This window comes from Lissotriton helveticus, chromosome 10 (assembly GCF_964261635.1).
Source record: "Lissotriton helveticus chromosome 10, aLisHel1.1, whole genome shotgun sequence".
NCBI lineage: Eukaryota > Metazoa > Chordata > Amphibia > Caudata > Salamandridae > Lissotriton > Lissotriton helveticus.
Genome location: NC_136071.1, coordinates 1,114,962,422 through 1,114,983,877, shown reverse-complemented (window position 1 = coordinate 1,114,983,877; position 21,456 = coordinate 1,114,962,422). Strand labels below are relative to the sequence as shown.

Below are 21,456 nucleotides of genomic sequence, written 5' to 3'. Positions count from 1 at the left end.
TCCCCCCACTATAATAGGGCCCGCTAGGAAGTGTGCCAACAACCCGGAGAGTTTATCAAAGAAACGGGCCTGGTCGACATTAGGGGCATATATACTGCTCAGCACTACTTCCCTCCCATACAGCCTGCCCTCCACTACCACAAATCGGCCCTCGGGGTCCACTAGCTGGTTGGTAACCTGGAATGGGACTCCCGCTCTCACCCATATCAGTACCCCTCTGGCAAACGCTGAATATGTTGTGCCAAATACCTGGCCACGCCACCTCTTTTGCAACGCAGTACATTCCTGCCTGGTCAAGTGGGTCTCCTGCAATAATGCAATCTGGATGCCACGTCTCACCAAATAAGCGTGCACCTTGCTTCTCCGGGACATCGTACGGAGTCTACGGACGTTCCATGTAAGGCTTTTTAAATCAGGTAACGTTCCCATTGCCGCTGTTCCCCCTCCCTTCCGGCAGCATCATTTGGACCCCCACATCGCGGCAGCGGTCCCCCCAACTTGAAACATCCCAAAAAACTTTCCCAACCCCTCTCCCCAGAACAGGTCCCAATAATAAAGCATCAGTCCCCATCCAAACATATAACATCTCACACAATCCACTACTCTGTGGTCGTCACCACAGAAGGCCTTAAGGGCAATGAGGGGAGGCCCGGGCCGACCCGGGGCAAGCCGGGTCCCAGCTCCAGGCCCAAGATCCCTTATAACAAGTGCAACAGAGTACCTGCCAGTCCGTCAGACATCCCATATAGTCCGCTCCAGCAGGAGCCACGTGGTAGGCCCGCACTGCAATGATCACTCGTTGAACAACCCATCCGATGTTTGCGGGGTGACCTTCGGCCCCACGGAGCTATCCGCCTCGGACAGTTCTTCCCCAGATTTTCTGCTCTCCACTTCCGAGTCCGAGTCCTCCAGTCCCTTCTCCTGTTGCGAGCCCGTGATGATCGCCGTAGCCGCCAGCGCCCCCTTTCTGTCCTCCGCCATCCCAGCAGCTTGCTGTGCCTGATTGAGTTTCTTTTTCTTGCGGATGCGTTGCGATTTTCGAATCCGCACGGGCTTCTGTCGTTCCCGGTCTCCTCTATGTTGGTGGTCTGTGCCCGCGCGGTACAACTCCAGCCAGGTCCACGCCTCATCAGGGGTCTGGAAGAATTGGGTCTTCCCGTCCAGGATCACTCGCAATTTGGCCGGGAAGAGTAGGGAATACTGAATACCCTCGTTTCTCAGCTCTTTCTTCACAGCCAGAAATGACGCCCTGTTCCTCTGGACCTCTTGCGTGTAGTCTGGGAAGATCGTGACCGAGCTATTGTCTATTTTAAAGGGGCCCACCGAGCGTGCTCTTTGTATCAGGAAGTCACGGTCCTTGAAGTGCAAGAGCCTGATCACCATCGGCCGTGGAGGGCGCCCCTGCATGGGCGGGCGAGTCGGGACCCTGTGTGCACGTTCCAGGGAGAAGAACGGAGATAAACCCTCCGGAGCCACGACTGTTTTCAACCAGTTCTCCATGTAGGCCACGGCATCGTCCCCTCAATTTTTTCTGGTAGGCCCACCACCCGGATGTTGTTCCTCCGGTCACGGCTTTCGGAATCCTCCGCCCGTTTCTCCAGCGTCGCCAGCCTTTCCAGGATATCAGACAATTTGCGTTCTGCAGTGACCACCGCTGGTTTCAGTTCCGAGAGCAGTTGTGCATTATCCTTAACCTTGTTGGATAGTTTCGCATGATCGCCCTCAGCAGACCTAGTCCCGTGGCCACCTGAGCAATGTCCTGATGAAGGGAGTCCTTGGTTGCCGCAATCGCATCCAATATGCCGTCCAGCCGCGCGTTCAGTCGTAGTTCTTGCACTGATGCATCCTGCGCTGCTGGTGAGCCCCCGACCGTGTTCGGCATGTCCAGCTGGCCGCTTCCCCTTTCCTCGCACACGTTACTGCCATTGGCAGCCATCTGGGTAACTGCGGGTATAGCCGCTGGGCAGCTCCCGACTGATCGGCCAGGCCAAAATCCCCTTCGCCGGGTGGTTGCTCCCTGAGTCTTTCCTCCGCTCCGCAATCTCAGGTGTCCGTCCAAGGGATGTCCACCGCTTCAAGTGAACGGGCCGCACTCCGCTCGAGGGGTCGCTCTCACAATCTGGAGGGGCTTCCCCCCGTCTCCCCAAGCGGGACCACCCCGACGGGTTCCCCACGGCTCAATGGCTCCGTCGTCCAACGCCTCCTCCCAGCGCCAGAACCCAACAAGCGCTAGGGCAGGGTGTCGACTACACCTCCTCAGGCACTCAAACCAGGGCAGCCCCATCTAGGCGCGGGCGCCTCACTCCTGCAGTGCAGCAAAGCGATCCCCTTCGCCACCTGGGTCCCGACCTCTGTGTCGGCTCTGCACCAGCTGCACGATCTCGTGCTCACATGTGCCGTTTCCCTCTCAGGGATCAGTCGCGTCTGCCAGGCCAGGTCGTGTGTTCCCCCTCCAGGCTCTCGCTCACCGCTCGCGGGTCGGGTCCCCTTTGCGCCACCGCCGTCGCCGTCAGGCAGTGTCTCCTCCGCGGGCAGAGTCCGCCGTGCTGCTCCGTTTCCGGCTCCTCAGCTCCTGCCCGAACTCCGGAGCTCCAACACCGCTCCGGGTCCCCACCGCTGTATGGGGATCGGGTGTCACCGCAGAGGACCGCTCCCCGGCGAAATGGCCGCCGGCACCAGCAGCGGGGGGATGGGTTCTCCGCCAGCAACCCAGGAACTGCGGGCCCCCGCTCCATGCTCCCTCCGCAGCCCCTCTTCTCCGCGCCGCAAGGGCAGCACCCGCCAGAGACCCCCGAGCGCCTCCCACGCTGTACTGCAGCCGCGGTCCTCCGTATTCCTCAGCTCAGCTACCGCTGCTCGGGGCGGCCGCCATCTTGGGCTCTTTGTCTGCCTTCCCGCAGGTCGCCAATAGCCGGTCGTCTCTCTGTCTCTGGCGACCTGCTGGCCCACGAATGTCACCCTCTGATTGTCCGGTGACTAAAGCTTGGTTTCTGAGCTTTCTGCCCGCCCAGAAGCGCGGGAATCCAGGATAATTATGGGATCAGGCACGGAGCTGTAGGCTCATGCCGCCATCCCGATCGGCGTCCAAGCCACGCCCCCCCCCTGATTGTCTCTATGTATAAAGCTAGATTAGTACCATGGACTTCACAGGTCTTGCCATGATTATCTGTAGGTGTAAAGCTAGAGTATTAACATGGATTTCACAGATCTTGCCATGATTGTCTCTAGATGTAAAGCCAGAGTACTACCATGAACTTAACAAGTCCTACATTTCTTGTAAAGCTGTTACTGACACAATAGCTGTTTCAGTGGCGAAAGGGTCTACCGACTACATTCTGCACGGCATATAATTCAAAGTCAGATGTTATAATAGACCTTATATTGACGTTATCTTACAATCGCTGTGATTTTGTTTCATTTACAGCCACGTCCAGCATGAAGAGGCTGGCGCCCATCTTCATCTTCTTCATCTGGATGATCTCTTCGATGACAGTGGAAAGTGGTAAGGGTCGACCTTCTATTTATATTTTTAACAACAGCACAAGTTAAAATGAGATCATTGGCTTGAAATATTATGATCTATCTTTTAGAAAATGTCGTCTTTGGTAAGTCCTGAGTATAAACTCGTAATTCTGTTTTCATTTGAACGAGGTCACCTGTGAAACATTTTTTGCCATTTTTGCATTTTTGGGCATCTATTAAAGGGATACTATAAGAATATTTAAGATCCATTGTTGCACAGGGAGATCATGCACATCAACAGGATACAGCCTTCCAAGTTTCCCCAAAAAAACTCAGGGGCATATTACCAAGCACAGGCGATAAAATGATTGCCGCTTTATCGGCAGGAAACTGCCGCTAAAGCGGCGATAATGGGCATGATAATATGTCCTTGTGAATTCCCATAGCAGCCCAGGTTCTGGTGTTAACCTGGGCTGCAATGGGAATTCACAAGGGCATATTATCAAGCCCATTATCGCCGCTTTAGCGGCAGTTTCCTGCCGATAAAGCGGCGATAATTTTATCGCCTGTTCTTGATAATATGCCCCTCAGTGTGTGACTGACTTTATCTTTCATTTTTCAAATGAAGAATCCAGGAGAACCGCGGACCACATTCCCTGATGTTGCACTAAGTTCGGCAAGCGCAACCTAGCAGCTGGTTGGTAGTTAACTTTGTGATGAATCACTTCCCTATAGCAAGAGGACTATGTTTTAGTTCCGTTTTTTATAATATCCTGTCTCACTAGGTCACTTAGTCACCTGCAGTCTGTACTGTTAACAGAGATCCAGCCTTCTAATCAGATCCAAGTCTGGTGGCTAAGAGTAGTGCTGCTATAAACCTTGAAATACTACTAAAAACTCCTGCTGTTTGATTGCATAGAGTATGCGTAACTAATATTATAATTGTTACCTCACCACTGGACACTCTATTTTGTAGCCACTCAGGGCCTTCGACAAGCCCTGTGGCAACCTGTCTGAAATACGGTGTATGACGAAACCACGCATGCCATTGCAATGCATGCCTTAAAAACGCAATCATTACATCGACCCCATCTTTACCACACATGCATTTCAAATGAAGGGCTTTAACATGCATATGCCATTACCACGCATGCCTTTACAATGAAACAGTAAGGGACAGATTTACAAGTTCCTTGTAGCACTTTTGCACCGCCATTGCGTCACGTTTTGTGACGCTGCGGTGGCGTAAACAATGCGCCACATTGCAGCCCATTTACAAAGTGACGCATCTACAGAGATGCATTACGTTATAAAGCCCTGTGCCACATTATACCTGCGTCAGGTATAATGTATGCAAGGTGGGTATTCCGACGCAAAAAGCCATGTAGATCTGACGCAGTGAAAATTTACAATATTTCACTGCATCACTCTATGCCTTCACTGCGTCAAAATCCCTATGCCTGCTAAGTGGCCGGAACACGTTGCGGTTGTATGCCCGTGAGTGCCCAGTATCATCCTTGGACTGTATTTGACATATATATCTATATATCCCACAACAGTGGTTCAAGCAGTCTTTTGATAAATTCAGCTCCAAAGTCCCACCTTTACTGCTGAACTCTTAGTGTGGGTGCTACCATTGGCGACAAATTCCATTCCTACCCTATATCTTACCCACACTAAGCCCTAAAAAATCCTTTACCACCCAAAAAGCCATACTCACCCTAAACCCTAAAAGTTCCCTTGGCACCCAAAAAGCCATACTCACCCTAAACCCTAAAAATTCCCTTGTCACCTAAAAACCGTTTCCCACCCCAAACCCTAGAAATTCCCTTCCCACCGACAAAGCCATATCCACCCTGAACCCTAAAAATTCCTGTGCCACCCTAAGACTTTACCCACCCTAAACCCTAAAACTTCCCTTGCCACCCAACCACCCTTACCCTTCCTAATCCCTAAAGATTCCCTTACCAACCAAAATCCCTTACCCACCGTAAGACCTACAAATTCCTTGGACACCCAAAAACCCATAACCACATTTAACCCTAAAAATTCACTTGCCACCAAAAATACCATAGCCACCCAAAACCCTAAAAATTCCTTTGCCACCCAAAATCCCATCATAAAACCTAAAAATTACCCCTGAGATACAGTCCAAAATTTGAATTAGATCTTGCATTAGAAAGTCCCACAAGCTCTGATCGACCAACATTTACTCCAAATCCATATAAGCGTAATTTAAAAGGTAATACTATTGTTTTTATGCTCACAAATAAATCATGGCTTTCTATGGTTTTTGTATGGCTAACGATAAAAGACCCTGGTTAACTCTGTCTTTTACTATGTACTTCCAATGGGGCCTTCCATGTGGAGACCTTGTGCTTACGGTGCTGTATCAATGACCCTTTCTGTACCCGCACATGGGCGTACAGTGGTACTGTGCATCCTGTTTTTTAAACGTGCTGTCTACAGAGCAGGGCAATAGGTCTCTCCCATGGGAGTAGGTCTTCTACACCAAGATGCAAACATTCATGCTTAAATTATTATTATTATTATTATTAGGAAGATTTATAGAGCGCCTGGTTACGCGCCCGGCATGTCCCCGCGCTATGGTAAGTGGCGTAATCAGTCCAAGCAGCCATCACAGTCGTTTACCTCCCGTAGAGATAAGTCTTAAGTTTTTTTCTGAAAATGGACTCTGAAAGCTGAAAACGTAACTCTGTAGGCAGGGTATTTCACTGCTTGGCGGCCAGATATTTAAAGGACCTGCCCCCCATGCGGGCCTTCTTTATTTTTGGAACTTTCAATAGCCCTGTACGGGAGGATCGCAGGTCCCGTAAAGGCTCATAGCGAGTGACCAGATTCCGCATCGGAGCAGGAGCTTTACCGCTCAAAATACGGTGACACGTAGAGAGAGCCTTAAACTCCACCCTTTTTCTGACAGGAAGCCAGTGTAGGGCCTGGAGCGCTGCTTTAGAAGGAGATCTCCTAGGGAGCCTCAGAACCAAGCGAGCAGCTGCATTTTGCAGCACCTGAAGGCGATTGATGACCTTTCCCGTGGCCCCCAGATACAGCAAATTGCCATAATCTAGGCGCGAGGTGACGAGGGCATGCACAAGAGTCCGACGCGCTGTGATGGGTAGGAGGTCCAAGACCTTCTTCAAAGATTACAGATCTCCAAAGCATACCCCCACCACCCGGCTGACCTGAGGGCCAAAGGCAAGGTCAACATCAAGCCACACTCCGAGATTCCTTGCTTCCTGACAGGGGACAGGGGTTTCTCCCAGACAGGGTGGCCACCATGCCGACGACCAGACAGATGGTCCTCCCCCCACCACGAGTACCTCCGTCTTGGGCTTCATGGTGCAAGGACTTGTTTTGGACAGCTTGTTTAACCATACCACTGAAGCGTGTTTGTGATTGGCTTCATGGGGTAGATGATAAACCATCTGGATAAAGTTAATAAAACAAATATTCCAAGGTTGAAACACGGTTAGCCTTGACTATGTGTATGGAAACCATTGAGGAATTTGACGGCTATATTGAGTAATTCTAAGCAGACCCAAAACTTTCTATTATGATGGTTCATTTAATTGTTTATTGTTCTTTGTCTACACTAAGTGGGTTTTGTACTTTTTAGGGCTAAAACAAATTCCTGTTGGGTGGTTCAATGCTGTCATCAGGTGGGAAAGAAAAAATACAGAACTATACAACACGTGTGACCTTGAGTGAACTGGTTTTATGGGCTTTTTGTTTGTTTTAAGATCACATCTTGCTTTTGTAGTCTGTAAATATTCGTCACAAAACACATAGGTACACGTGCTCTTGCACACTTAGCAAGCACTCGAGTTTTCCCTCAAAGCAGATGCTCCGTACCACGTTTACTGAAAAGAACTAAACAACAGGGACAACTGTATCTCAACAAACTCAAAATGTGTTAAATTAGCACTAACTGGGGATCCTTGAACTGAAAGCTAGTTATTCACGAGTGACCGAAAATGTGTTTGTTTGTATGGTCTCTTTGCAGTGGCCTGTTTAAAAAAAAAAACAGAGCATCTATGGATTTCCCTAAACATTAGGGGCCAGATTTACCAATATTTCCCACAAAGCAATGCAGCAAGACAACATGCTGCCCTGCATCAAATGGAGAGAGAAGGAATGCGATGCATAAAAAGGAGATTGAAGGAACGCGCCATATTTACTAACATATGGCCCATTCCAGCTCTCTATCTGCACTGGCGCAATTGTGACTGCCAAGCACCAATGCATGAACCTTCACGCCATGGTGCAAGTGTGCCTGTGTTACAGCCAGGATTGTTTTTGTCAGGAAGGGACACCAAATGGTCACTCTGTCAAAATAGTTCTCCTGCAAGGGATCTCAGTACAAGTCCCTGCACTTGCAGATATTCTGCTTTCTCTAAACCCATTTAGGAAAGCTTGGCCAACCTAAAAACAGAGGTCTGTGTGACTTCTGTTCAACATAATGTGCCACTTTTTCTGTATGTGTCAAAAGGGCTTGGAGCACTACAAAAGAAATTCTATTACACTGCTTGGGGACTTTTGTTATGTCATGTTATGTTATTTGCACTTATAGAGCGCACGGTTACCCAGGGGTGTCCTGGCGCTATGCCCAAAGCCTTAGGGACCTTTAGGCCCAGATCTTTGTAAAATTTTGCAACTGCGTTGCATCACTTTTTGACACAGCCATGTTGCAAAATCTATTTTGGGATTTACAATGCCACATGAAGCGCGATTTCCGGGCTTAGTTTGATCTCGTAAGACAAAATAATTCAGCACATAATGCTGTCTTACGTTACCTTGAGTCATGTAAGTGTTAAATGGGTGGAGCATAGGCGTCCACGCATGTGTATTTGCGCGAAACCATATTTACAAAGACTTGTAAAAATGTGTCTGAGCCAAAATGATGCACCTGCCTAAGGTTGGCATACTGAGGAAAAATATCTTTATTTCTCCTTGTTACTTCCTCTTTGCATATGGGCTGCATTCTGAAACGTTCTTGTTGTGCTGCATTGCTTTGCATAAGGGAAAAACAAGCACTGAATTAGTCAACTGTTTTGGCTTTTGCATAGATAGGGGTTTTTAGGGTTTGTAATTACATAGTGAGCAAGTAAAGTGTGGCCGGCATGAGAGTAAGCTTCCCTCTGAAACGACATGGCATGGCAGCATACATTTCCCTCTTATTCAGAAGATGGACTATCTGGTCTGTAACCGTATTGGTTTCTTTACACAAACAGGAGAAGTATGACTCTGGCTGTAGTGCAAACCATTCTCATACCCAATAGAAATTTATAGCATAAGTAGAAACTATGTAAGCCTCAAGCAACCCTCGTGCATTGAGCTTCTGTGGTTTTCGGGACCAGACTCCATTTTGTTTTGCGTTGTTTGAGACGCCATTTTGTGTTGCCCTCACGTAGGCCGTGGAAGTAAACGATCAAACAAATTTGCATGGGCTTCGTTGTTCATGTACGTATTAACTTGGCCTTTTCGACTTGCGAGTGAACTGCAAGACGCTGACCCCGTCACCTGAAACTGACCCTTTCACGAAGCCAGTTTCTCTAGCCAATCGTTGTCTGAAATTGCCAATCGATGTTCAGGATATCGTTAACTTTTAGTTTCTTGCACATATCTTATCCTACTCAACATCTGAATTGCTCCTTTCCTTATGTCTTTTCATTACATGGGTAGTGCTTTCAATTATGGGTTTGTCCGGCTTGTGGTAATCGAATTTGGGACAGTCCTAATAATTAACTTGTGGGTTGGTACAATGTAAAGTGAGCTTCTTGGAATGTAATAATGTGTGTAAAATGTATTTGATTCGTCAGAATTTGCCGCAGTGGGTGTGCATTCGTAATGAACTGAAATTCTAGATAAAAGGTGATGTCTTGCTCTATGAAAATTGAGCAGTTTCCTCAGTTGTACACCGTGTTGCATTGCTTGGTTTACTGTTACTAGCTGTAGCTAATAAATTTGATCTCTGACGCCACCTAGAAGTATTCCGTTTCTCTGTTTGCCAGGACAGGGGAACCCGAAGACTTTGGGCGTGTCCCTGACGCCGCTGGGTTCTGAAAACCCGGTTCTTCAGCATGCAGGAAAGTAAATGCATATGCTACAGTGGAGTAACTATTCTCACCATGCATGGAGTATGAGCAAACTGCAAAAAAGCAGTGCAGGGTTTCTTTCATTCTCAAGCAAACAGCACATCAAAGCCAAACAAGTGCAAGATTACCTCTAACACAACGCTGCTTAGGAACAACCAGCAGCAGTGTAAGAATCCTCACACACAGCAAACATTTACACCAATGACAACAGCAGAACAATCTCCTGTCAAACATTTGGAACAGGTACATCCTTCCTTGGACAAATTCAAAGAAATATTCCTGAGTTCAACTCCTCTTACATAATGTCCCTTGCAACAAAGTGACAGGACCTGCGTGACCAAAGTGTTCATTCCCTTTGCATGTTAACGTAATAGCAATGAACCATATAAAGCCCCTTTGTAGTGCTGGGGTCAGTAGGCAATGCTGTCAGTAGGTCCAGGCATGCGATTGTTTTTCAGTAGCTGGCTGGGGACAACCCTGACTGCACTGTATGTGCTGTAGTGTCATGTGATCATGTGCAGTAGGACCCTTGTGGTGCTTGGCCGACTCCTTACAAAGTTACATAATTAGCCAAAAAGCTGAATATTGGAACCAGATGGACTGCATGGATTGAAAACTTTTGATGACTTCATATATGCTCTAGAAGAAGTAGATGACAAATAGATAATCAAATACTTAAAGAACCTTGCAGGTGATGGAGTGAAAAAAGTGATAAAGAAATTGTCACAAGCTGATGAAGTATCTTACAGTCAAATCAAAGAAATGTTGGAAGCCTAGCCTAATACAATGGCGAATGTTAATCTATGAAAAGTGCATTTTTAATCATGCAAGACAGCAAGCTGGTAAAAAGAAGGAGAGTTTGTCGAAAGACTTGATACCCTCATCAAGCACTGCAGGTTCCGTGAATCCAATAACAAAGGAGTCATCGATGGGCACCTCTAAGATTCGTTCAGGTGACTCACGTGGAGAGAGATACTCAGTCTAGAGAAGGTACCCATGGCTACGAGAGCTGAGGAACCTGCAGATTGACAGGTTGCTGATATAGAAGCTGGAACAGCCCAGAATGAGTCAGGGTTTGTCATTAACAGAATAATAATAAAGAGAAAGGAGCGTCTTCTCAGTCTATACACTATATAAATGTTTCAATTACATAAGACCTAAGAAAAATCCACAGGCCAAATTGACAGTATGAGGTAAACTTGTTTCACTTTTATTCCAATATACTCAAAAACATATTTTTATATTCCCTATATAATAATCTTGACAACCAATTCCAATATATTCGACACAGCATATTCCTGTTCAACTATACAATTCATGAATTGTTTTGTGTACATAAGAGTAATGTTGATTTGCACATATATATATATTTTTCTTTGCAGCCCTGTTCACGTCCAGCAAAGGGATGAAACGAGTTGGCTGTCAAGATCTTTGTATAGTTGAACAGGAATATGCGTTGTTGAATATTTTGGAAGTGGTTGTCAAGAATATTGTATAGGGAATATGAAAATATGTTTTTGTGTATATTGGAATAAAAGTGAAACAAGTTTACCTCGTACTGACAACACTACGTACCAAGGACCAGTGGGCACTGCTCCCAGGCCCTCACATCACCAGGGCCGGCCCTAGGCATGTGCAAACTGTGCACCTGCACAGGGCCGCCAAACCCCAGGGGCCGCCACGACGAGGGTCGGATCGAAGCCGAAGGATCACTGTTGGCCCCCTGGCAGGATTTGGCGGCCTCCGGGCAATGGCAGCGTGAGCGCGTAACGTTGTTGTTTTCACTCAGTTGCGAGAATAAAGAACAATTATTAACGTTACCATGCATCATCCCCGACATGTGAGTGAATTGTTCACTTGGGACTGGAGAAACATATTTGTAGCATTTGCTTGCCACGCAGACCTTTTAAAAAGTGAATTTCTTCTTTTTTTAATATGATATGTGATTACATGCCCATCTGTTCGCAATAGGGGGTCATTAGGTCGTCCTGCCTGACCGTTGATAGGCCGCATTGTGACATGGTTTCGTTTCTGCTCAGTGCTCTCGGTGCCTCGCACCAGTTGAAAATCCACCAGACCTGCGGCGCTCTGGGCTCTGATGTCAGTGGGTAACACCTCGGGCCGGGTCAGTGACCAAATACCGGCTTAGGAGATAATTACCTGCTGCCGCCCCAGCCCCCCTCCTTCCCAGCAGCCTCATCTGCCTGGAAGTTTCCTCCACTGTGACACAGAAGTCCACAGGAGCACTGCAGTGATAAATAGTGCAAGGCGTCGCTGTCACAGGTGCACTGCATGGATACCCAGGACTACATCAGAAATACAAAGTGCAAGGCACCACTATCACAGGTGTACTACAGAGATACACAGAAGCACAGAAGTGATACACAGAGCAAGGCAGCATGATCATAGGTGCACTGCAGAGGTACACAGGAGCATTGCAATGATACACAGAGCAAGGCAGCTCTAGAATAGGTACAATGCAGAGATACACAGTGCAAGGCAGGTGCTGCCTGAGATACATAGGAGCACTGTAGTGATTCACAGTGCAAGGTAGCTCTGTGACAGGTACACTGCAAAGTTACACAGGAGCACAGCAGGAATACACCGGGCAAAAGCCTGGCTGTCACAGGTGCTCTGCAGGGATACACAAGAGCACTGCAGGGATAGTGCAATGTCCTGCTGTCATAGGTGCACGGTAAAGATACACAGGAGCACTGCAGGGATACAAAGTGTGATGCAAAGCTGCTACAGGTGCACTGCAAAGATACACAGGAAGGAATACTGCAATGATACACAATGGAACACATCACTGTCACATGTGTATTGCAGGGGGGCCCGCTGCCACAGGTGCACTTCAGTGATACACAGGAGCACTGCAGGGATATAAAGTGCAGTGAAGTGCTGGCACTCTGCAGATATACACAGTAGCACAGAAGGAATATACAGTACAAGGCAGCCCTGTCACAGGTACACTGCAGAGATACACAGGAGTACAACAGGAACACACAGTGCGAGGCACTGCTGTGACTGGTGCACTGCAGGGAAACACAGGTGCACTGCAGTGAAAGTGCAAAGCACTGCTGTCACAGGTGCACTGCAAACATACACAGGAGCAGAGGAGGGATACAAAGTGGGATGCAGCGCTGTCACAGGTTTAGAGAGTCCTACCTCTCCCTTGATGTCCCAGCTGCAGGAGCTGGCTACACGGGCACCCGGGGATGGGATCGAGTCGACCTGCTTGCTGAGCACGGAAACCCTGAGCACCTGGGGCCGTATTCCTGCTTTGTGCATTCCTGGGGCCCGTTGGTGACTGTCACAGAAGGGGCCGTAGACACTCCTCGTGCTGCCCTTCCTGTACTACGGATAGCACCGGCGGCGCGCATGCAGCACCCCGAGTCCTTAACAAATAATCAGGCTGGCACGCAGAAATATTCACATCATACGATTCCTCCTGCAATTACTCATGGAAATGTACACAAATCGTATATATACTTTTTTTTTTTTTTGGATCAACCAAAGAACCACCACAGGTATTTTATACAAACACAATGGTGATCTCGCACTAGGCTTGGCATTAAAAGGAACAGTAAAATGCCACAAGAGCACTGACAACATTTCTCCTAATTCCCTCGCCATAGAGAAAAAGGCCCCCAATAGACCTACATATAAAAATAATGTACATTTCACTCACACAAACATCTGGTGAAAACCACTTCACATTGAATACATAAAACAGAGGGAAACCGTGTGTTCCCAAGGTGATGAAGCAATGTTACTATTTTGCAGGCATGCTTTAACAGCAGCAATCTCAGTACAGCTCTCCGAGTAGATGTTGCAGCTCAATAACATCACTGCTAAAACAAGGGAAAACGGAGGCATGGAGTAATGTTCTGATATCAGGATGTCCATGAAGACTGTTTGCTGAAGGAGTGGTAGAATCACATCTGCTTTTTTTTAAAACCACAATTCATAGGTTATGTCCTCGTATCAGTTTCACTCCATTGGCTCTGCTTCTTCACCTCCCTCCTCTTCGTATATTCCGATGAGTATGTCTCATCCTAAGCAGGAAGATGACAGATACTCAAAAATTCCTTTGCACCATGTGGGTGGGGTTGAACTTGGCACTGAAGCCCACATTCTTAGGAAATCACATAGGCACTGAATTTTGTTAGAGGAATTGAGATGAAATGGAAGCTCAGGAGAAAGGGGGTGGGACAATAAGCATTGGTGTCTTCAAAATCTATAACAGACAAAAATAACAAAACAAAAATGTAGAGTTTCTAATTATGTGATAACTGCGTGGCATATTCTGTAACGTGATTTATGGAAACTGTACACATTACGTAGGGCCCGATTTAGATCGTGGAGGACAGGTTATTCCATCAAAACGGTGACAGAAATCCCGGCTGCCGAAATATAAATACCACTGTATCCTTTGGGATTTACATTTCGGTGAATGGGATTTATATTCCGTGGACGGGATATCCGTCACCATTGTGACGAGTAACCATCTAAATCGGGCCCTTAGTCTGATGGTGAATCAGAGTATCTCATACTGGCTTAATTGAATTCAAGCTGGGAGGTAGCCCTCAGTTGACCTGTAAATGTATTACCCTCAGAAACAAGATTCTAGGTTCAGTGGTAAAACTGCACTTCCAATGTATTTCCTCAAGGCATTGAACCTCCAAATCAAGGTAAAATGTGGAGGAATAAAATAGCTCGAAAATGAGGATTTGTTGCAGGAATGAGGGGGGGGGGGGAAACAGTTTCATGAAATTATTTCACGTTTCTCAGGGAAATGTTTGAATGGTATGCAGTTCCTGTACCCCAGTGTCTCTGAGACGGGACTGCTCACAAAATATTTATGATGTAAATGCCTGTCTTTCCAGTTGAGCTGCCTAGTTATGTGAGTGTTAACATATGAAACCCACAGCACTGGAAAATTCTGCACTCTTGGGACCATGAGAAGTGGACAGACCCCAGGCACATTTTGAACAGTAATTTTGATTGGTTCCTTACTTTGAGAGAACCGTGGAAATTGTACCTTTCATTGGATTTCATGATTTAATGGGCCGGGGTATTCTGGTATTAAATAGTTAGGCTTGTTTCTGTCCACCTTTACAGACAGACGCCCCCCGTTTCTAGCTCTTGAGAACCCATGCCCCTGTTTGCCCTGCTCGTAGAGATAGTTCATTGTGCAAGCACATTTCGTCTTGTCCTGATTGGAACCTTTATTTCATTCTATGTGAGATATTATATTTGCAGACACGTGTCGCTTATAAATTGCCAGACCTTTCCCCGCAACTCGTTTAGCAATAGCAACTCTTCCGGGGCCCCCACCTACGCTCCCTGCACAGGGCCACCATGAGCCTAGAGCCGGCCCTGACATCACTAAATGACCACACTAGCAAAAATAGCAGATAAATCCAGTATCCAATCCATGGAGTAGTCACAGCAGTAAAAACTTGGACAAATTTATTATACCAGATTCCTTTCTCCTAAAAGGTGCTACATCACAGCGTGTCCGCATGTAGAGAATTTGCAGTCGTCTAGCAAATATAGAACATTATCTTTTTTAGAGCAAAATTGCGATACCTTAACTTTTATTGACATTTCCCTCCTACAAATTCTTCAGGCTGCTAGAAGTCTGCGGGAGTACACAGCCGAATACGTTCTTGAGAAAAATATTCTGCTCTGGGATTTCCAAATGTTGCCACACAGTCTTGATATACCAAATTGTTCCAAAAGCATTTACTAGTGAGTTTGCCCAGCTAACGGATGATGAGGAGAAACTCTGCCACAGCCCACAGCAGCAGAACACATGCACCTCAGCCCTCCTTGTCCTCGAGATCGAAAGCTGCTGGACTTCACCCCTTAGAACTCACTAGCCAATAAAAGCCACACAAGCATTGGAGGAGGCAAAGCCTGCTATCCATTGTAGATGCCCACTCCTGCATCGTCCCCCTGGCTCTGCCCTGCCCTTTTCAATTAAATGAATGGAGCTCTTCAGAACCCGTCCTGGGCCAGAGCAGTATACACCCAAAATCAAGCCAATGCATCGCCGATAAAACTCATCGCACCTTCCACAGTGATGTATCCGCCTTGGTTTGTGTCTTTAGGGCAAGAATCATCACGCCTTCTCAGCACATGCGCAGTCTGGCACTCCTACTGCCAAAAAAAGCATAAAAGAGCAAACATTAGCTTTTTGACTAGAGCTGCTCATAGGTTTTTCTCCCCCTCCACTATGATGGCAGGGGAAGGCCCTTTTGCCCTTTAACACCAGCCGCCCCTGGTCCCCGGGCTGAAATCGGCCCGGGGAAGGGGGGCTTGTGCCCTTCTCCCTTTTTGAATCTGGCTAGGCCACAGGGGCTGGGCTCCCCAGGGACCAAATCAGCCCGGAAGGGGGGGGTGGTCACAAGCCCCCTCTCACTTTTTTTAAAAGGTTGGGATGCGGTTACTGGGGCCCAAATTGGCTTAGGGAGGGGAGTCTCACAGCCTGTGTGGCAACATTTGGAAATCCCAGAGCAGAATATTTTTCTCAAGAACGTATTCGGCTGTGTACTCCCGCAGACTTCTAGCAGCCTGAAGAATTTGTAGGAGGGAAATGTCAATAAAAGTTAAGGTATCGCAATTTTGCTCTAAAAAAGATAATGTTCTATATTTGCTAGACGACTGCAAATTCTCTACATGCGGACACGCTGTGATGTAGCACCTTTTAGGAGAAAGGAATCTGGTATAATAAATTTGTCCAAGTTTTTACTGCTGTGACTACTCCATGGATTGGATACTGGATTTATCTGCTATTTTTGCTAGTGTGGTCATTTAGTGATGTCAGGGCCGGCTCTAGGCTCATGGTGGCCCTGTGCAGGGAGCGTAGGTGGGGGCCCCGGAAGAGTTGCTATTGCTAAACGAGTTGCGGGGAAAGGTCTGGCAATTTATAAGCGACACGTGTCTGCAAATATAATATCTCACATAGAATGAAATAAAGGTTCCAATCAGGACAAGACGAAATGTGCTTGCACAATGAACTATCTCTACGAGCAGGGCAAACAGGGGCATGGGTTCTCAAGAGCTAGAAACGGGGGGCGTCTGTCTGTAAAGGTGGACAGAAACAAGCCTAACTATTTAATACCAGAATACCCCGGCCCATTAAATCATGAAATCCAATGAAAGATACAATTTCCACGGTTCTCTCAAAGTAAGGAACCAATCAAAATTACTGTTCAAAATGTGCCTGGGGTCTGTCCACTTCTCATGGTCCCAAGAGTGCAGAATTTTCCAGTGCTGTGGGTTTCATATGTTAACACTCACATAACTAGGCAGCTCAACTGGAAAGACAGGCATTTACATCATAAATATTTTGTGAGCAGTCCCGTCTCAGAGACACTGGGGTACAGGAACTGCATACCATTCAAACATTTCCCTGAGAAACGTGAAATAATTTCATGAAACTGTTTCCCCCCCCCCCCTCATTCCTGCAACAAATCCTCATTTTCGAGCTATTTTATTCCTCCACATTTTACCTTGATTTGGAGGTTCAATGCCTTGAGGAAATACATTGGAAGTGCAGTTTTACCACTGAACCTAGAATCTTGTTTCTGAGGGTAATACATTTACAGGTCAACTGAGGGCTACCTCCCAGCTTGAATTCAATTAAGCCAGTATGAGATACTCTGATTCACCATCAGACTAAGGGCCCGATTTAGATGGTTACTCGTCACAATGGTGACGGATATCCCGTCCACGGAATATAAATCCCATTCACCGAAATGTAAATCCCAAAGGATACAGTGGTATTTATATTTCGGCAGCCGGGATTTCTGTCACCGTTTTGATGGAATAACCTGTCCTCCACGATCTAAATCGGGCCCTACGTAATGTGTACAGTTTCCATAAGGAATATGCTACTTACCAGTATGCATCTGTTCTTGGCATAGAGGGCTGCAGAGTGGTACATTTATGAATAGATCGCCATCTGGTGTTGGGCTCGGATGATTGCACTTTGTTTTTCTTCTGGAGAAGTCTTTGTCGTCATAGGTGACTCCTCCTCTCGGTGTTAGTGCGCATGGGCATCGGCTCCATCCTTAGATTGTTTTGCCATAGTAGGGTTAGATGGAGTAGTGTAGTGTAGTACATAAAGATATGCCCATGTAAATGTATCTAAATAAGATAATGTTGGGACAGACACAGGTTTCCGGGGAGGCAGGGAGGGCATGTACCACTCTGCAGCCCTCTATGCCAAGAACAGATGCATACTGGTAAGTAGCATATTCCGTTCGAGGCATATGGGCTGCAGATGGTACATTTATGAATAGATTGTACAGCAGTTACCTCCCTAGCGGTGGTCACCAGTGTCTGTCGCAACTGTCTGAAATAGAGTTTTTAATACAGCTTGGCCCACTCTGGCTTGTTGTGCAGCCTGTACATCAACACAGTAGTGCTTTGTGAATGTATGTGGTGTAGACCAAGTTGCTGCTCTACATATGTCATCTAGGGGAATGTTCCCTAAGAATGCCATAGATGCTCCTAGTTTTCTTGTGGAATGAGCTCTAGGAGGAACAGTTAATGTTCTCTTTGCTTTAATGTAACATATTTGTATGCATCTTACAATCCATCTTGCGATGCCTGCTTTAGAGATAGGATTGCCCTTATGTGTTGGGGAAAATGCTACAAATAGTTGTTTAGTTTTCCTGAAGCCTTGTGTTCTTTCTATGTAGTATGAAATGGCTCTTTTAACATCTAGTGTATGTAGAGCTCTTTCTGCCACCGTCTGTGGCTTTGGAAAGAAGACTGGTAATTCCACTGGCTGATTGATGTGGAATGCTGAAATTACTTTAGGCAAGAACTTTGGGTTTGTTCTAAGAACCACTTTATTCTGGTGTATCTGTAGGAATGGTTCTTGTATTGTTAATGCCTGTAACTCGCTTACTCTTCTGAGTGAGGTAATGGCTATAAGGAATGCCACCTTCCATGTAAGGAATTGTATTTCGCACCTATGCATAGGTTCGAAGGGTGGCCCCATTAGTCTGGTGAGTACTACGTTGAGGTTCCAGACTGGGGCAGGTGGTAATCTTGGTGGAATGACTCTTTTAAGACCTTCCATGAATGCTTTTATCGCTGGTACTCTGAACAGTGATATGCGCTGCCTGTTTTGTAGGTATGCTGCTATAGCTGCTAGATGTACTCTGATAGATGTGTACGCTAGATTACATTGCTGTAAGTGTAACAAGTAGCAAATAATCTCCCTTGTTGATACGTCTAGAGGGTTGATATTGTTATTAGTGCAGTGTATAGCAAACCTCTTCCACTTAGCTGCATAGCATGCTCTGGTGGTTGGACGTCTCGCTTGTTTAATTATTTCCATGCAATTTGGGGGGAGATCTAAGTACCCAAATTCTAGGATTTCAGGAGCCAGATCGCTAAGTTCAATTGAGTTGGATCTGGGTGCATTATCTCTCCATGGTTCTGTGTAAGGTGCATGGGTAGAATTCGTAGCTTTTGATGTGGCACTTGTGAGAGTTGCAGGAGCGTGGTGAACCACGGCTGTCTTGCCCACGTGGGTGCTACTAGTATCATGGTCATTGAATGTTGTTGCAGTTTCCTGACCACTAATGGGATTAGTGGGAGAGGGGGAAAAGCGTATGCAAATTTGTTGGACCAATTTATCCATAACGCATTGCCCTGCGACAGGTGATGTGGGTACCTGGACGCGAAGCTTTGGCATTTTGCGTTCTGATGAGTGGCAAATAGGTCTATCTCTGGTTGTCCCCATCTTTGGAAGAATGGCTGCAGTATTTGTTGGTGCAGTTCCCATTCGTGTATTTGTTCCGACTGTCTGCTTAAGATGTCTGCTATCTGGTTTTGAACTCCTGGTAGGTGTTCGGCTAACAGATAGATGTTTTGAGGAATGGCCCATCTCCAAATCTCCTGTGCCAGTCTGGATAATTGGAGAGAGTGCGTCCCCCCCTGTTTTTGAATATAATACATTGCTGTCATGTTGTCTGTTCTGATCAGGACTGCTTTGTGGATAACATGTATCTGAAAGGCTTTCAATGCTAGAAACACTGCCAGTAGTTCTAGATAGTTGATGTGCAGTGTTTTTTCCTGCACACTCCACCTTCCTTGTACTGTGTATTTGTCCATATGTGCTCCCCATCCGGTGAGCGATGCGTCTGCTGTTATTGTCACCTGTGGAATTGGCTCTAGGAACGACCGCCCCTTGGTAATGTTTGTTCTGTTCCACCACTTCAGAGAGCGGTGTGTGCGGTCGTCTACCAACACCAGATCCGTAATCTGTCCTTGAGCCTGATTCCACTGTGTCGCTAAGCATTCTTGTAGCGGACGCATTTGTAGTTTTGCATATGGTATTAGCAGTATGCAGGATGACATCATGCCTAGTAGCTGCATGAACACTCTTGCTGTTAGTGAGTGTTGTGGCTGAAATCTCTGAATGATTGTAAGCATTGCTTGGACTCTTATTGGGTTGGGGTACACTTTGGCTTTTTCTGTGTCTATGGTAGCCCCCAGATATTGTTGAACTTTGTTTGGTTGTAGGTGTGACTTTGTGTAGTTCACCGTGAACCCTAGCTGGTGTAGTAGCTGAATTGTCTTTTGTGTGTGTTGCAGACACTCCTCTTGCGACCTGGCTTTTATTAGCCAGTCGTCCAAGTATGGGAAGACATGAATTTGTTGTCTTCTTAGGTGAGCTGCTACCACTGCCAGGCATTTTGTGAACACTCTTGGTGCCGTCGTGACACCAAATGGGAGGACTTTGAACTGATAATGTTGTCCTTCTACCACAAACCTGAGGTATTTCCTGTGGGCTTTGTGAATAGGGATATGAAAGTAAGCGTCTTTTAGATCCAGTGTAGAAAGAAAGTCCCCTTTCTTCAGTAAAGGAAGTACTTGTTGGAGCGTGACCATGTGGAAATGTTCCGAATTTATGTATGCGTTGAGAGGTCTTAGGTCCAGTATTGGCCTTAGAGACCCGTCCTTTTTGGGGATTAGGAAGTATAGTGAGTATACTCCTGTTCCCTGTTGGTGCTGTGGAACCTTCTCTATGGCATGCTTTTCTAGCAGTGATATTACTTCCTGTTTTAACAGTGTCAGGTGATCTTGTTTCATTGGACGCTGTTTGGGGGGGATGTTTGGTGGGGTAGCTGTGAGTTCTAGGCAATAACCATGTTGGATAATTTGTCTTACCCACTTGTCTGATGTGATGTTTTCCCAGACAGGTAGGAACTGTGATAGGCGTCCCCCTACCGGTGTTATATGGTCTGGGGGAAGCTCTATGAAGTCACTGTTTTGGGGTTGGAGAGTTGCGGTTGTTGTTGTTTCCGCGACCTCTACCCTTGTTGTTGTTACCCCTGTATCCACCTCTAGAATTACCTCTGGGTGATGTAGGTGTAAAAGAGGTTTGCTGTTGGTTTGTACCTGTACTTTTGGATCCTCCTCTATAGGTGGATCTACGAAAGGAACCTCGTTGTGTCGGCTGCTGCAATGCTCCCATTGATTTAGCCGTTTCTGTATCCTTTTTCATTTTTTCTAGGGCCTCATCTGTCCCTGTGCCAAAAAGTGTTTTCCCATCAAAAGGTTGATTAAGTAACGAGGTTTGTACCTCTTGTTTGAATCCTGACACTCTGAGCCATGCATGTCTCCTTAGCATGATGCTTGTATTTGTCGACCTTGCCGCAGTTTCTGCCGCGTCTAGGGCGCACTTTATTGAAGTGTTAGTAATTAACTTCCCTTCTTGTATAAGTTGATCAGCTCTCTTTTGATGTTCTTTAGGGAGATGTTTGATGAGTGTTTCTAACTCATCATAATGCGCTCTGTCATACCTTGCAAGTAGTGCTTGCGTATTAGCTATGCGCCAACTGTT

General features: G+C 46.6%; 1 protein-coding gene across 1 annotated transcript in view; it reads left to right on the top strand.

Moving 5' to 3' along the window:
• Nucleotides 1-21,456, top strand: part of COL6A6 (collagen type VI alpha 6 chain) — a 633,605-nt gene that overhangs the window by 124,942 nt on the left and 487,207 nt on the right. Inside the window, exon 2 of the mRNA XM_078663886.1 lies at nucleotides 3,425-3,502. Coding sequence (XP_078520012.1) covers nucleotides 3,425-3,502 — 78 coding nt within the window. The remainder of the gene's footprint in view (nucleotides 1-3,424; nucleotides 3,503-21,456) is intronic.